This window comes from Myxine glutinosa, chromosome 12 (genome assembly GCF_964187855.1).
Source record: "Myxine glutinosa chromosome 12, kmMyxGlut1.1, whole genome shotgun sequence".
Taxonomy (NCBI): domain Eukaryota; kingdom Metazoa; phylum Chordata; class Myxini; order Myxiniformes; family Myxinidae; genus Myxine; species Myxine glutinosa.
Window position 1 is genome coordinate 62,865,489 of NC_136272.1, and position 16,451 is coordinate 62,881,939.

Here is a 16,451-nt window from a genome sequence, read left to right on the forward strand (position 1 = left end):
TCAAAGTAAATTGCTCTCTCTCATGCACAGATTTATCCCATCTCGTCTTCAGTTGTCATACCCTTCCTCCCGTCCATGGTACACGGAATCTTGTGGTGAGGCTGTTGCCTAGAAACAACTTGCCTTCGCCTCCTGGAAAGCAAATCCAACGGAAGGAAATCTCATTTCCTTTCACAAAGCCCGAAACAAGTGTGTGTCTCCCCTCAGGAGAGCCAGGAAACAATATCTCTACTCTCAAGATTGAACTCTCAAACCTGTCTCCTTCCTCCAAATCCTGGAGGTGCCTGGTCAAATCCGTTTCTGGTGTTTGTTCCCCCTCCATCCCCTCCCTTACCTCAAACGGCTACACAGCTGACTCCGCACGTGAAAAAGCTGAATGCCTCAACTCTGTGTTTGCCTCTAAATATTGTGTCCCAAACCCATCTCTCTCTGTACCCACCTTACCCAGCTGTTCCTGGACTCTGTGTCCTTCTCTCCTAACAAGGTGAGGTTTCTGTCAATCCTTGACTCAGATTCTGAAACTGGACCTGACGGCATCAGCCCACGGGCCCTAAAACCCTGCTCTGCCGCTCCATCTCACCCTCTCTCTGTTCTCTTCACCCTCTCTTTTGCTCAAGGTCATCTGCCATCAGCTTAGAAATCGGCCAACATTTCCACTTTGCACAAAATAGAGGTTCCAGGGAACCTGAACTCAACTGGTCTATATCAATATCGTTAGAATATGCATAATAGAACCACAAACTATATAGTTTATATGTGCTAAAGAGGTACGGTAACGTTGAAGGTATCTCATGGTTAAACAGGAAACTAGAAAAAAATTGAGTTTTAAGTGAGGCATGAAAAGTAAAACTACAATTACTTTTCTCAGATTTCAGACTTGAATTTATTTAGAAAGACATGGCCAAACAATATACATGTATGGTATTGAATCAAGATATGTTGAATATTTTAATAGATGTGTTCAACAGGGTTTAAGTATTCATTCATTCATTCATTCATCAAACAAACAAACAAACAAACAAGCACACACACACACACGCACACACACACACACACACACACACACACACACACACACACACACACACACACACACACACACACACACACACACACTCGTTACATTACAACTTAGTCATTTTCTCTTGAATTATCCATACATTCTCACACTGTCAATAGTTTGAAAGACTAGAACATAGACAGGAAAAACAGTTGCTTAGTTGTGGAGTGGACAAATGCGAGATGCTCTTTTACTATGTTCCTAGATGATTGTTCTAGTAAACAGCTTTCCAACATTTCGATCTTGAACTGTACGACTCATCAAATTCAAATTTCATCAAATGCAAAAAAATTAAAAAACACAAAAAAAAAACATTTCAAAAAATTTGATCAGTATTTGTGACTTTTAGAGCTTGGACGTCGTCCAAACTGATGTTTATGGGTCGTCATGTCATAGGTCATGACGAGGTCATTTTTCGGACATCGTCAAAACCCGTAATATATGTGTTGAGGTTTGTTACATATTGTCTACACACCAAGTTTCAGCCTTCTAGCTACATTAGGAAGTACCAGATTGACAAAAATGGATTTTTCAATATGGCCACCCTGCCGCGCCCATTTTTGGGCGTCCAACGCCCAAATGCAATCCCAAACTAGTTTATGTCTTAAAGATGCTGCATAACAAGTTTCATCAAATTTCATCAATATTTGTGACTTTTAGAGGGTAGACGTCGAATTGTTTACAGACGACCGACAGACAGACAGACGACGGACACTGGGTGTCGACAAAAACTCAGCTGGACATAGTCCAGTTGAGCTTTAAAAAAGGTGCAAAAACAGATCCTTGTAACTACAGACCAATCAGCCTGCTCCCAATTATCAGCAAAGTCATGGAATCCATCATTGCTTCAGATATCAAATCCTTCCTCTTCTCCAATGGCTTGATCTCCGATCATCAATTTGGATTCAGACCTGGTCACTCTACCCTGGACATGCTGCTTCTGCTGTCTCAACAATGGATGGAGGTCCTCAATGCCAAACAGGAAATTAGAGCCGTCTCCCTTGACATATCACGTGCCTTCGATACGGTCTGGCACCCCGCTCTGCTCACCAAACTCTCCTCCTTTGGTATCCATGGAAACCTTTGCTCTTTGCTTATCCAAGTTCCTTCTGACGATTAAAATGCAGTACTTATTTGGTTTTTCATTTGTTTATGTTTGTACTATATCATGATGCTGTGTTGACGGCGCTTCCCCGCGGACCCCTGGTAGCTTGTACCTGTTGCTGTGTTTGTGCCTCGGGAGGAACTGCTGAAATCTATCTATCCGGGTTCTTCCCGACATCTTTGATATTTGTTTCTTTCAACTTTTTCACATTTCTCTTTCTTCATTCAAATTATTTCTTTTTGTTCAATTTCCACTCTTTCATCTCCCCATTACTCTTCATTTCTTCCTTTCTTTATGGAGATGTCTCAGGAGAAATGAATTCTTAGGAAAAATTATTTTGTGAGGCTCACTGAGCTGCACCAGGATAGCTTTTAGGGTCGTGCAGTGGTGTTGAAGGGTGGTGGATATATCCAACATATATATATACCACTTCGGGCTGGTAGGATGGCCTATAGGTATGCAACCTTGCCTCGAAACTGTCTAGCCTAGGTTCTAATCTCAGGCCAGGTATAAAACGTTAGAGATGCAGGATGATTCATCAATTAATATCCCTTGGATGGACGTTAAGCTAGGCGTCCCCTCTGCCAGAATCAATTGGTGGACGCTAAATATCCCACGGTGTCCTTTGCGAAGAGTATGTGAGCTATCACCGGTATCTTGAACAAATTCTAAATTTCCTGCCCTAACTACTGCTAGGAAGGCCGTGACAAACCACCGAGCATAACCATTGCAAAGAAACTGGTTCGGCATCACCGACGTTTTGTAACGGAGGATGGTACATCAGAATCAGATTATACTACTTCATGGAAAACGATGCCAGTCTGAGGCATTAACTTTGTTTTGAAAGTTACTCAAAATAAAAATGAAAGGACGAGGTGACACCACACACGGTTGATGTCCCCTCGCTGTTGATAGCAACCCAGGGGTTTGCCAACTTTCGCCCGACCATCAGCAGTGCTCCTTGGTCGACCAAGATCTTCAAAGAAACCAATAAATCCAATGTTGGGGTGAGATATGTCCGCTCTGGTTGGCTACACACACACGAGGCATGCTGCGTTTGGAGCAAAGGTGAACGCATCTCAAGATCAGGTATAGTGAGGACGTTTCCCGGACGGCTGAGCAGAGAGCAACGCAACTGCAGCAGCTAAAATTTGAAAAATCTGCATTCTAATCGTTGGCATTTGTTTTATTGAGAGGATGCATAACTTAAACGTCTCTTATCGAGAGTGAGTCTGATGAAAGAATGCAACAAGACTGCTGATCATTTCAGAGTCCATTTCGATGGTCACGGTCACAGCGACAGAATCAACGCGTTCAAATGTCACTCCAAAATATAAAAGGCTACTTCTTGTTCGCAAGAAATACTTAGTGCACTGAACACGAGAAGAGATGGAGAGAAACACACAGTACTGAAATGGTTTACATCTGACCAGTTACAAAGCAAAAACCTAAACGCCCTTTTGAACTTTTCGCTCCACAAAGCAAGCAAGAAGCTGTTTATGTCCCAAATTCTATGTACAGAAGATTAATTTAGAAAAAGTTTACCTTAATGAGGGACACATTCAATGATGGAAACGAGTGGGGTTAAAGGGGAGGATGCCCGATAATGGCAGGAGGGTTCGTTTGTGGCGTGGCACAATTCACTTTGCAATGCAAAAAGGGCACAAACCAAACTGAAAATAAAAGTACAAAATCTTTCCGAATACACAAGCTGCGTAAATTGTTTAAATTCTGCAACATGGGCTCAAAACCAGTTATGATGGAAAGATAGAAAAGACCTGAGTAACTGGCATAACTGATTTAGTTTCGAGATTGGAAACCACCAATTCAGCTGATAAGAGAAAAATATGTTATTTGAGCGTGGCGAGTTTCATGGTGGGGTGGGTTAAACAGAGGCCGAGGCTCACGGGGGAACTGGAGAACAGGGTGTGAAACCAGCGCACCTGTGACATCACGTCTTGCATGTGGCCGGGCGTACCTCTGCGGCACGTTAATGTTAACAGCCCGAATGACAATGTTGATTACAGACATTGGTGATGACTGCAATCAGGCAGGCACACTTCTTTTACTTCATTAAACAGGCATAGCTGAAAAGTTCATACATGGTGACAGTTTTGGAATTTTTCACCTTGATTTTTACAAATCGTTATGTTTAAGCTTCTACAATAGGAACTGAGAAAAGTGATCAATTCATCTGTTGTTAACTTCACATTACCATCACCGGTGCCAGCTTCTACTGCGCTTGTCCTGCATGCCCGTGATGCGGACCTGAGGCAGACCGGGTGAAGGCAGGGCGGCACCGGGTGAGGGGGGCATCGGTGCCCGGTGAAGGGAGCCGGGCAGGGGTGGTAGTGCAAAGGCGCCCTGTGGTACGACTGGGGGTGGCGGTGGATGCAGGTGGCTGGGTGCGCAGGGCAGAGGGGGAAGTGGAGGCGGAGGTGGGTGCCCTAGAGGAGGCGTATTCGGAGCTAGATGGTGCGGCGGTGGAGGAAGGTAATTTCTTGCTGGCCCATAGGCAGGGGGAGGATAAGACGGATGCGGTGGGGGTGGGATGCTGGGTGGTGGGGGTGGCATCGACGTAGGTGGGAAGGAACTTGGTGGTGGTGGTGGCGGTGGAAAATTGGTCGGAGGTGGTGGTGGATATGGAATTGGTACAGGAGGAAGAAAAGAATGAATTCCGGTGTAAGTAGAACCCGATTCTGTGTAGATGGCAGAGGGAAGCGATTTAAACGAATCTCCGCTCATGAAGCTGTTTGCTGTAGTCAAACACGTGGAGAAGTCAGAGGGTGGAGGAGGCTGGACAGGAGGTAGTTGTGGAGGAGCAGCAGGAGGAGGTAGAGGCGGGGCTTGTGGCAAACCTCCTCTGATTGGTCCCTTCAAGGACTCTGCAAGATTGGTGGCACTCGCATCAATGTCCATTGAAACAAGAGTGATGTTCGATGAAAGGCGCCGTTCTGTGGTTGCCAGATTTGCAGGATGCACTGAGGACGAAAAATTAAAAATCAAATAAATGATAAACATGTTTTGTGCCTCCCAAAAATAAACAATTCAGTTGAAGATTACTGGATTCAAAGGAAGGTCTCTTTGTCTGAATGAATGAATGAATGAATGATCGTTTTACGGCCATTTTCTTTGTCTCATCGAATGAATACGAGATAAGAGGTTAGTATGTTTAGTGCTGCATCGGCCAAGAGCTGGAATCCTTTCATTGGACATCAGAATACTGGGAAGTGCAGGAATTACTTCACCCTGAGCTCACCGGTTTAAATCCAAATAAATACAGCACTTGAACAGCAGAGGCAGGACCACAACATCCAATGTAGGTTGATGGCACAGTTAAAGAATCATGATAGAAGTGGGTGGAAACAATTTGAACACAACAGAAAAATGTGACAAGAGCCAGATGGTGAAGATATTTGGAAATAATAATAAACTAGAGCTTCCAGGGAAGCAGAACTCAACTGAACACTCTGGACAACTTTAAAGTAGGCCAGTTGTCTGTACTAGATTTGACTTAAATGAAAAGCCAACAACCTTGTTAAAGTCTTATCGTCAATTCGGAGCTGAAAACAATATGGCGGCCTATGGTGGCCATTTTGTGACGGATCGGGTTGGAATGCAATAGCAACCTACCTTGTGTGGTAAGGGTTAAACATTCTAAGTTTGATCAAAATCTGTTCATATTTGTGGACGCTAGATTGTTAACGTCGTTTTCATGACCAAAAACAAAATGGTCGCCTAAGTCCGCCATTTTTCAACGGATCGGGCTGAAATTTAATACCAACCTGGTCCTTGGGGTAAGGATGCTGCATGTCAAGTTTGATCAGAATCGTTTGATATTTGTGGACGCTGGAATGTTAACGTCGAAAAGTTAACGGACGACAGATGACGACGACGACGACAGACGACGGACGCCGGAGGGTTTAGTATGTGATTAACTCAACTGGATGGTAGTCCAGTTGAGTTAACAAACACATTGGTGTAATATCAACTCCAGTGAAATGTTTCCCAATGTTTGTGAAACCTTCCTCAAGTATAAGCAAACATACCAGGTATAGGTTGGAGGGCTGGTTCCACCTTTTGCACCTTGGGTCGCGGAGAGTCTGCAAAATGACAATCATGCAACAACGTCGATGCACAAATGGTAGTGAAGCAACATATCAGGATAAAAATCTCACTCTTATTACAAAGTAAACGAGGAAAGTTTTTGTTGATTTTTTATTGTTTTAAAGAGGACACTTAAAAACACTGGAATTGCACGAGGTAGAGCGCATAACTCTGTCAGACTGAACAGTTCACATTTGTATCCCACCGATAGGCCAGATATGGATCCAGACCTGAACCAAAATCGAATCTGCTTGTTCTTATCACCTGCCCAACTCGTCCACCTAACAATAATTGGCCGTTGAATTCCATAACATGATGTGCAAATCCTCTTGAAATTTCAAGTCAATCAGATGAAAATTGAGGATGCTAGAGTTTTAAAAAAATTTTTGGATACAAGATCGAGTCTCGTGAAAGAGCTAACATTGATCACAAAAAGACAAACTGACACATAAAACATAAAACGTATGATAAAGGGAGTGGGAGACAAGATGGAGAGCAGGGACATTGGGAGATCTGTGGGAGAGGGCTTGAGGGGAGGAGGCATGGGAAGGGGGGTGGGGGGGGAGAGATAAAAAAAAAAAACCACATGGACACAGCTAGAACTTCCAGGAAAGAGGTCAGTATTTCAAAAAAGTGGATCTGGGGTGAATTAGCGGGGGTAGAAAAGATCAAGGTTTTGGATGGTGGTGAACAGCTGTTTTAAAGACCTGGAGGGAGGGGTGGGATTGAAGAGAGTGAGGGAGTTTGTTCCAGAGGCGGGAGAAAAGGGGAATGAAAGAGTGAAGGCGAATAGAGAATCTTGATTTTGGTTTAACCATAAGAGGGTTGCTGGCAGATCTTGTGCGACCTGAAGAACTATTTGGGGGACAGAGCACAGAGAGAGCTGGGGGAGCAAGGCCAAAGAGGAGTTGGTAGAAGACAGAAAAACCACCAACCTGCCTGCGGTGAGTGAGTGAAAGGCCCTCGGAGTTAGCTTCATTGCAGGAGATTCCAATGATTCTGAAAGCTTTGGTTTCAACAGCGTGAAGCCGAGCTAGGTGTGAGGCAGGAGCACCAGCCCGGAGGGGAGAACAGTATTCCATTGAGCTGTGGATGAAAGCCTTGTATGTGGTGAGGAGCTCAGGTGTGCCAAGGAAGGACCTCGCATGAAGGAGGATGCCCAGTCGGCGACTGGCTTTGGAGGCCAGCTTGGAAATGTGGTTTTCCAAGGAAAGATCATGGCAGATAGTGAGAGCCTAAAGCTTGAGTGACAGAACTTCTTGGAGAGGATTGTTGAGAAAGTAGATGGGAGGGTTGTCCAGTCTGTCTTTTTGGAGAGACAGAGTGAGAATGTGAGATTTGTCAGGATTGAAAGACATGTTCCACTTGTTTGACCAGTCTGTGAATTTGTCCAGGTCTGCAGAGAGTGAGGAGGCTGCAGACTGCCAATCTGAGGGATGAGGTATGGAGCGGCAGAGTGTGCAATCAGCAAAGAAACACAGAGGATTATCCAGAGAGTCGGAGAGATCATTGATGAAGACCAGAAAAAGCACAGGGCTCAGAACACTGCCTTGGGGAACTCCAGCCTGAAGAGGAAGGGGAGATGATAGAAAACCATTCAGGGCCACATGTTGACTACGACCAGAGAGGAAGTCCGCAAGCCATGCGTGGAGATTTCCATGGATACCATAGGAAGAGAGTTTGGTGAGCAGAGCGGGGTGCCAGACTGTATCGAAGGCACGTGAAATGTCAAGGGAGACAGCTCTGATTTCCTGTTTGGCATTAAGGACCTCCATCCATTGTTGAGACAGCAGAAGCGGCATGTCCAGAGTAGAGTGACCTGGTCTGACACCAAATTGATGATCCGAGATCAAGCCATTGGAGAAGAGGAAGGATTTGATGTCAGAAGCAATGATTGGTTCCATGACCTTGCTGATTATTGGGAGAAGGCTGATTGGTCTGTTGTTGCAAGGATCCGTTTTTGCACCTTTTTTGTGTAAAGCGGTAATGTTGGCCAATTTCCAAGCAGATGGCAGATGACCTTGAGCAAAAGAGAGGGTGTGGAGAACAGAGAGAGGGTGAGATAGAGTGGCAGAGCAGGATTTTAGGACCCGTGGGCTGATGCCGTCTGGGTTGTTAGTCTAGGAGCAGCTGGGTTCGACTGGGAAAGGTGGGTACAGGGAGAGATGGGTTCGGGACACAAGATTTTGAGGAAAACACAGGGTTTAGGTATTCGGCTTTTTCACATGCAGTGTTGGCTGTGCAGCCATTTGAGGTAAGGGAGGGGATGGAGGGGGAACAAACACCAGAAACAGATTTGACCAGATGCCACCAGGATTTGAAGGAGGGAGACAGGATTGAGAGTTCAGTCTTGAGAGCAGAGATATATTGTTTCCTGGCTCTCCTGAGGATGGGCACACACTTGTTTCCGAGCTTTGTGCAAGGAACTGAGATTACCTTCAGTTGGATATCCGTTCCACGAGGCGAAGGCAAGTTGCTTCATGGCAACTGCCTCACCACAAGCTTCAATGTACCATGAACGGGAGGAAGGTATGACAACTGAAGACGAGATTGGATAAATCTGTGCATGAGAGAGAGCAGTTTACTTTGGAAGAATTCCCAGGAAGAGTTGATGTCAGAGGCAGTAGAGATGGGAGACCAGTCCAGATGAATGATGGCTGCTTGAAGACCGTGCCAGTCAGCCTGAGTGAAATGCCAGACTCGTCGGCGCTGAGGAGGCTCCCTGGGAATGGCCAGAGAGATGTCCACTTTAACAAGGAAATGATCAGAAGAACCGATTGGAGTAGAAGAGCAGCAGACATTTGCAGGGAAATTAGTAAGTAAAAGTTAGTAAATTGCATCTAAGTTGTTGACCTTTGGCCTATGTTGACCTTTTCACCTATGTTGACCTCAAATATAATTGGTGGTTGAATTCAGTGACCTCATATGCAAATCCTTTTCAAACGTCAAGTCAATCGTTTGAAAACTGAGGATTTTACAAATTTCGACAAAGTTGTTGACCTTTGATCTCAAAATCAATAGGCATCTTCCTTATGGCAAACTCTACCATTTGGTAAAGTTTCATAAAGATCTGTTTGAAATTGTGACCTGTAGGTGATCGACATACAGACAAACAAACAGAATAGCACAAAAGACTAATCAATACACGTGAAAAATCTTCGATTTTCGCAAGTACCAAACGGACCCAAATGCAATACCTTAGTCTTCTGGCAAGGGTAACTAGAACAGCACTCGGTAGAGCGCATACCTCCGCCAGGCTGAACAGTTTATGTTTTGTATCCACTGATAGGCCGGATCTGTATTCGGACCTGAACCAGGATCTAATCGGCTTGTTTTGGTCACCTACCCAACTCATCCACCAAGTTTAGTCATATCTCGTCCATAACTTTTTGAAATATCATGTTATACATCACTTGTCACCCGATCTCTCAATGGTGCAGAATCACTTTAAAAAAAAAAAAATCTAGTATCCGGATTTGGATCTCCAGCAAAATCGAATCAATTCTTCCTCGTCACACACCCAATATTGCCCACAAAGTTTCATCCGACTCCGTCCAGAACTTTTTGAGATATCGTGGTATATGTCGTTTTTGTGAAGTATCTCAATTATCTCAATAATACTATATCTCAATTGTGAAGAATCATTGAAAAATTATAGTATCCGAATCCGGATCTTCACCAAAATCAAATCATTTCGTCATTGTCACACACCAAACCTCACCTCTCCTGCGAATTTCGTCCGAATCCGTCCACAACTTTTTGAGATATCGTGCTTACAAACAGACAGACAAACATATAGACAGACAGGGGTGAAAACATAACCTCCGCCCACCTTCGGTGGTGGAGGTAATAATCATACGTCATTATGCCAAAGTGACAGAAAATGGATACAATAGCATCAATATAGAAATCAGGAAATGCAATGACGATGCATTTTACACTGACACAAAAATCAAAAAACTTGCTCCGCCAGTAAATTTTATCTTAAGGGGGTGAAACCCATTCAAACACACACGCAGGATTATTATTGTGATTTGTTTTCAAACTGTTTCCACAGTTCAAATTTAGGGTTATCAACACATTATGACTCGTATAAGTCAATCAACCAGAAAAATTTCACATCTTAATCTGTCTCGCAGGGAAAAAATAAAAAAATAAAATTACCGTGCTTTTCATCGTTCACTGGTGATATCTGCAGGAAAAAAACAAAAGTACAAACAATGACAAATTTGAACTTTCATCAGGGTCAGAAACCTTTCAGTTGTTATACATTTCCAGTATTAGCAAAAATACCCTCCCTGCTCCCCTCGAGGCTGCGTCGTACGAGACCCCCCTCCTCCCGCTCCCCCTTTCTGTGTGTCATCACTCATCACTCATCAGCATCTCACAATAAGAAGCTGAGTTTACAGACTGTGGGCAATTTGGTAGCTTTGTAGTCCTTACCTCTGCAACCAAGGGTGGATGGAGGTTGTGTTTTCACCCCTGTCTGTGTGTCTGTCTGTCTGTCTGTTTGTGAACAAGATATCTCAAAATGTTGTGGACGGATTCGGACGAAATTTGGCAGAGATGTAGCGAATGTCACAATGACGAAATTATTAGATTTTGGTGAAGATCTGGATCTGGATCCGGCTAGTATAATTTTTTAAGTGATTCTTCACCATTGGGGGATAGGGCAAAAAACGATACAAAGCAGGACATCTCAAAAAGTTGCAGACGGATTATTTTGATTAAATGTGATTTTGTATTGTGATTTTCTGATCTACTCTGGGATACAAAACGTAAACTGTTCACCTGGTGGAGGTATGCTCTCTACCGAGTGCCGTTCTAGTTTTTCTGGTTTTTGCTCCTCTCACTCTCTCACCTGACTTCCCGACCCCCCTGCCCTCCCAGGTGATGTGCATTCCACCAGAAACCCTTACCTTGTGACTCCCCTTAAGACCAAGTTTAACACTCCTCCACTCATTCATCCCTCTCTTCTTTCACCTGTGGAACCATCTTCCTGAGTCTGTTATCTCGTGCTCTTCAGTCCAGGATAATGAAGTCTGCTGCCCACCTCCACCTCATGGTCTCTCCCATTTCCACCTTTAGAAATTTTCTACTCCCACCGAGACCCGATACCGTATACCATTTCCTGAAATTTCCCTCCCCACGCTGTTTTGCAACCATAGGTTCTCGTCCTCCCATTTCCTTTCTGTTCACACTTTGTTCCTCTTCTCTTCCATAAGAGTTTTAAAAAAGCATCAAATTGATGGACACGTGAAAAATATGAGTTTCAACAGTTAAACACCTAACAATGTCATTTTGAGTTTAAAGACGTGTTACTCATTTTTCCTGAACAGTGACGGCAGACTTGAATAAAACAGTGATAGTAGGAGATATATTCAGGGATTCAGGTAGGGCCAATGGGAGATGTGAGATGGCAGGAGATAGATGTGGAAGATGGCAGGAGATAGATATGGGAGATGGCAGGAGATAGATGGGGACGATGGCAGAAGATAGATGTGGGAAATAGCAGGAGATAGATGGGGACGATGGCAGAAGATAGATGGGGACGATGGCAGAAGATAGATGTGGGAGATGGCAGGAGATAGATGTGGTAGATGGCAGGAGATAGACGTGGGATATGGCAGGAGATAGATGTGGGATATGGCAGGAGATAGATGTGGGAGATGACAGGAGATAGATGTGGGAGATGACAGGAGATAGATGTGGGAAATGGCAGGAGATAGATGTGGGAGATGGCAGGAGATAGATGTGGGAGATGGCAGGAGATAGATGTGGTAGATGGCAGGAGATAGATGTGGGAGATGGCAGGAGATAGATGTGGGATATGGCAGGAGATAGATGTGGGATATGGCAGGAGATAGATGTGAGATATGGCAGGAGATAGATGTGGGAAATAGCAGGAGATATATGGGGACGTTGGCAGAAGATAGATGTGGGAGATGGCAGGAGATAGATGTGGGAGATGGCAGGAGATAGATGTGGGAGATGGCAGGAGATAGATGTGGGAGATGACAGGAGATATATGTGGGGGATGGCAGGAGATAGATGTGGGAGATGGCAGGAGATAGATGTGGGAGATGGCAGGAGATAGATGTGGAATATGGCAGGAGATAGATGTGGAATATGGCAGGAGATAGATGTGGAATATGGCAGGAGATAGATGTGGGATATGGCAGGAGATAGATGTGGGAGATGGCAGGAGATAGATGTGGGAGATGGCAGGAGATAGATGTGGGAGATGGCAGGAGATAGATGTGGGTGATGGCAGGAGATAGATGTGGGAGATGGCAGGAGATAAATGTGGGAGATGGCAGGAGATAGATGTGGGAGATGGCAGGAGATAGATGTGGGAGATGGCAGGAGATAGATGTGGTAGATGGCAGGAGATAGATGTGGGAGATGGCAGGAGATAGATGTGGGATATGGCAGGAGATAGATGTGGGAGATGACAGGAGATATATGTGGGGGATGGCAGGAGATAGATGTGGGAGATGGCAGGAGATAGATGTGGGAGATGGCAGGAGATAGATGTGGAATATGGCAGGAGATAGATGTGGGATATGGCAGGAGATAGATGTGAGATATGGCAGGAGATAGATGTGGGAAATAGCAGGAGATATATGGGGACGTTGGCAGAAGATAGATGTGGGAGATGGCAGGAGATAGATGTGGGAGATGGCAGGAGATAGATGTGGGAGATGGCAGGAGATAGATGTGGGAGATGACAGGAGATATATGTGGGGGATGGCAGGAGATAGATGTGGGAGATGGCAGGAGATAGATGTGGGAGATGGCAGGAGATAGATGTGGAATATGGCAGGAGATAGATGTGGAATATGGCAGGAGATAGATGTGGAATATGGCAGGAGATAGATGTGGGATATGGCAGGAGATAGATGTGGGAGATGGCAGGAGATAGATGTGGGAGATGGCAGGAGATAGATGTGGGAGATGGCAGGAGATAGATGTGGGTGATGGCAGGAGATAGATGTGGGAGATGGCAGGAGATAAATGTGGGAGATGGCAGGAGATAGATGTGGGAGATGGCAGGAGATAGATGTGGGGAATGGCAGGAGATAGATGGGGACAATGGCAGGAGATAGATGTGGGAGATGGCAGGAGATAGATGGGGATGATGGCAGGAGATAGATGTGGGAGATGGCAGGAGATAGATGTGGGAGATGGCAGGAGATAGACGTGGGATATGGCAGGAGATAGACGTGGGATATGGCAGGAGATAGATGTGGGATATGGCAGGAGATAGATGTGGGAGATGACAGGAGATAGATGTGGGAAATGACAGGAGATAGATGTGGGAAATGGCAGGAGATAGATGTGGGAGATGGCAGGAGATAGATGTGGGAGATGACAGGAGATATATGTGGGGGATGGCAGGCGATAGATGTGGGGGATGGCAGGAGATATATGTGGGAGATGGCAGGAGATAGATGTGGGAGATGGCAGGAGATAAATGTGGGGAATGGCAGGAGATAGATGGGGATGATGGCAGGAGATAGATGGGGATGATGGCAGGAGATAGATGGGGATGATGGCAGGAGATAGATGTGGGAGACGTCAGGAGATATATGGGGGAGATGGCAGGCGATAGATGTGAGATATGGCAGGAGATAGATGTGGGAAATAGCAGGAGATAGATGGGGACGTTGGCAGAAGATAGATGTGGGAGATAGCAGGAGATAGATGTGGGAGATGGCAGGAGATAGATGTGGGGAATGGCAGGAGATAGATGGGGACAATGGCAGGAGATAGATGTGGGAGATGGCAGGAGATAGATGTGGGAGATGGCAGGAGATAGATGGGGATGATGGCAGGAGATAGATGGGGATGATGGCAGGAGATAGATGGGGATGATGGCAGGAGATAGATGTGGGAGACGTCAGGAGATATATGGGAGAGATGGCAGGCGATAGATGTGAGATATGGCAGGAGATAGATGTGGGAAATAGCAGGAGATAGATGTGGGAGATGGCAGGAGATAGATGTGGGAGATGGCAGGAGATAGATGGGGATGATGGCAGGAGATAGATGGGGATGATGGCAGGAGATAGATGTGGGAGACGTCAGGAGATATATGGGGGAGATGGCAGGCGATAGATGTGAGATATGGCAGGAGATAGATGTGGGAAATAGCAGGAGATAGATGGGGACGTTGGCAGAAGATAGATGTGGGAGATAGCAGGAGATAGATGTGGGAGATGGCAGGAGATAGATGTGGGGAATGGCAGGAGATAGATGGGGACAATGGCAGGAGATAGATGTGGGAGATGGCAGGAGATAGATGGGGATGATGGCAGGAGATAGATGGGGATGATGGCAGGAGATAGATGGGGATGATGGCAGGAGATAGATGTGGGAGACGTCAGGAGATATATGGGAGAGATGGCAGGCGATAGATGTGAGATATGGCAGGAGATAGATGTGGGAAATAGCAGGAGATAGATGGGGACGTTGGCAGAAGATAGATGTGGGAGATAGCAGGAGATAGATGTGGGAGATGGCAGGAGATATATGTGGGAGATGGCAGGAGATATATGTGGGAGATGGCAGGAGATAGATGTGGGAGATGGCAGGAGATAGATGTGGGAGATGACAGGAGATATATGTGGGGGATGGCAGGCGATAGATGTGGGGGATGGCAGGCGATAGATGTGGGGGATGGCAGGCGATAGATGTGGGGGATGGCAGGAGATAGATGTGGGAGATGGCAGGAGATAGATGTGGGAGATGGCAGGAGATAGATGTGGAATATGGCAGGAGATAGATGTGGAATATGGCAGGAGATAGATGTGGAATATGGCAGGAGATAGATGTGGGATATGGCAGGAGATAGATGTGGGAGATGGCAGGAGATAGATGTGGGAGATGGCAGGAGATAGATGTGGGAGATGGCAGGAGATAGATGTGGGAGATGGCAGGAGATAGATGTGGCAGATGGCAGGAGATAGATGTGGGAGATAGATGTGGGGAATGGCAGGAGATAGATGGGAAAATGGCAGGAGATAGATGTGGGAGATGGCAGGAGATAGATGGGGATGATGGCAGGAGATAGATGTGGGAGATGGCAGGAGATAGATGTGGGAGATGGCAGGAGATAGATGGGGATGATGGCAGGAGATAGATGTGGGAGATGGCAGGAGATAGATGTGGGAGATGGCAGGAGATAGATGTGGGAGATGGCAGGAGATAGATGTGGGAGACGGCAGGAGATAGATGTGGGGGATGGCAGGAAATAGATGTCGGAGATGGCAGGAGATAGATGCGGGAGATGGCAGGAGATACATGTGGGAGATGGCAGGAGATAGATGTGGGGGATGGCAGGAGATAGATGCTGACGGTGGCAAGATGGCAGGAGATAGATGGGGACAATGGCAGGAGATAGATGTGGGAGATGGCAGGAGATAGATGTGGGAGATGGCAGGAGATAGATGTGGGAGATGGCAGGAGATAGATGTGGGAGAAGGCAGGAGATAGATGGGGATGATGGCAGGAGATAGATGTGGGAGATGTCAGGAGATATATGGGGGAGATGGCAGGAGGTAGATGGGGATGATGGCATGAGATAGATGTGCGAGATGACAGGAGTTAGATGTGGGAGATGGCAGGAGATAGATGTGGGAGATGACAGGAGATAGATGGGGATGATGGCACGAGATAGATGTGGGAGATGGCAGGAGATTGATGTGGGAGATGGCAGGAGATATATGTGGGAGATGGCAGGAGATAGATGTGAGAGATGGCAGGAGATAGATGTGGGAGATGGCAGGAGATGGATGTGGGAGATGGCAGGAGATAGATGTGGGAGATGGCAGGAGATAGATGTTGGAGATGGCAGGAGATAGATATGGGGTATGGCCGGAGATAGATGTGGGAGATGGCACGAGATAGATGTGGGAGATGGCACGAGATAGATGTAGGAGATGGCAGGAGATAGATGTGGGAGATGGCAGGAGATAGATGTGGGAGATGGCAGGAGATTTGTGGGGACGATGGCAGGATATAGATGGGGGAGATGGCAGGAGATAGATGGGGATGATGGCAGGAGATAGATGTGGGAGATGGCAGGAGGAAGATGTGGGAGATGGCAGGAGGAAGATGTGGGAGATGGCAGGAGATAGATGTGGGAGATTGCAGGAGATATATGTGGGAGATTGC

General features: G+C 45.9%; 1 protein-coding gene across 4 annotated transcripts in view; it reads right to left on the bottom strand.

The window, feature by feature from the left end:
• Positions 1 to 3,336: 3,336 nt before the first annotated feature.
• The window catches only part of CCNK (cyclin K), a 48,862-nt gene continuing 35,747 nt past the window's right edge, over positions 3,337 to 16,451 (bottom strand). For all 4 annotated transcript variants that reach the window (XM_068131817.2, XM_068131818.2, XM_068131820.2 and 1 more), the window contains 3 exons: positions 10,437 to 10,464; positions 6,215 to 6,268; positions 3,337 to 5,146 (listed from right to left, as the gene is read on the bottom strand). In XM_068131817.2, the coding sequence (XP_067987918.2) occupies positions 4,383 to 5,146; positions 6,215 to 6,268; positions 10,437 to 10,464 (846 nt within the window). In that variant the 3' untranslated portion in view covers positions 3,337 to 4,382. The remainder of the gene's footprint in view (positions 5,147 to 6,214; positions 6,269 to 10,436; positions 10,465 to 16,451) is intronic.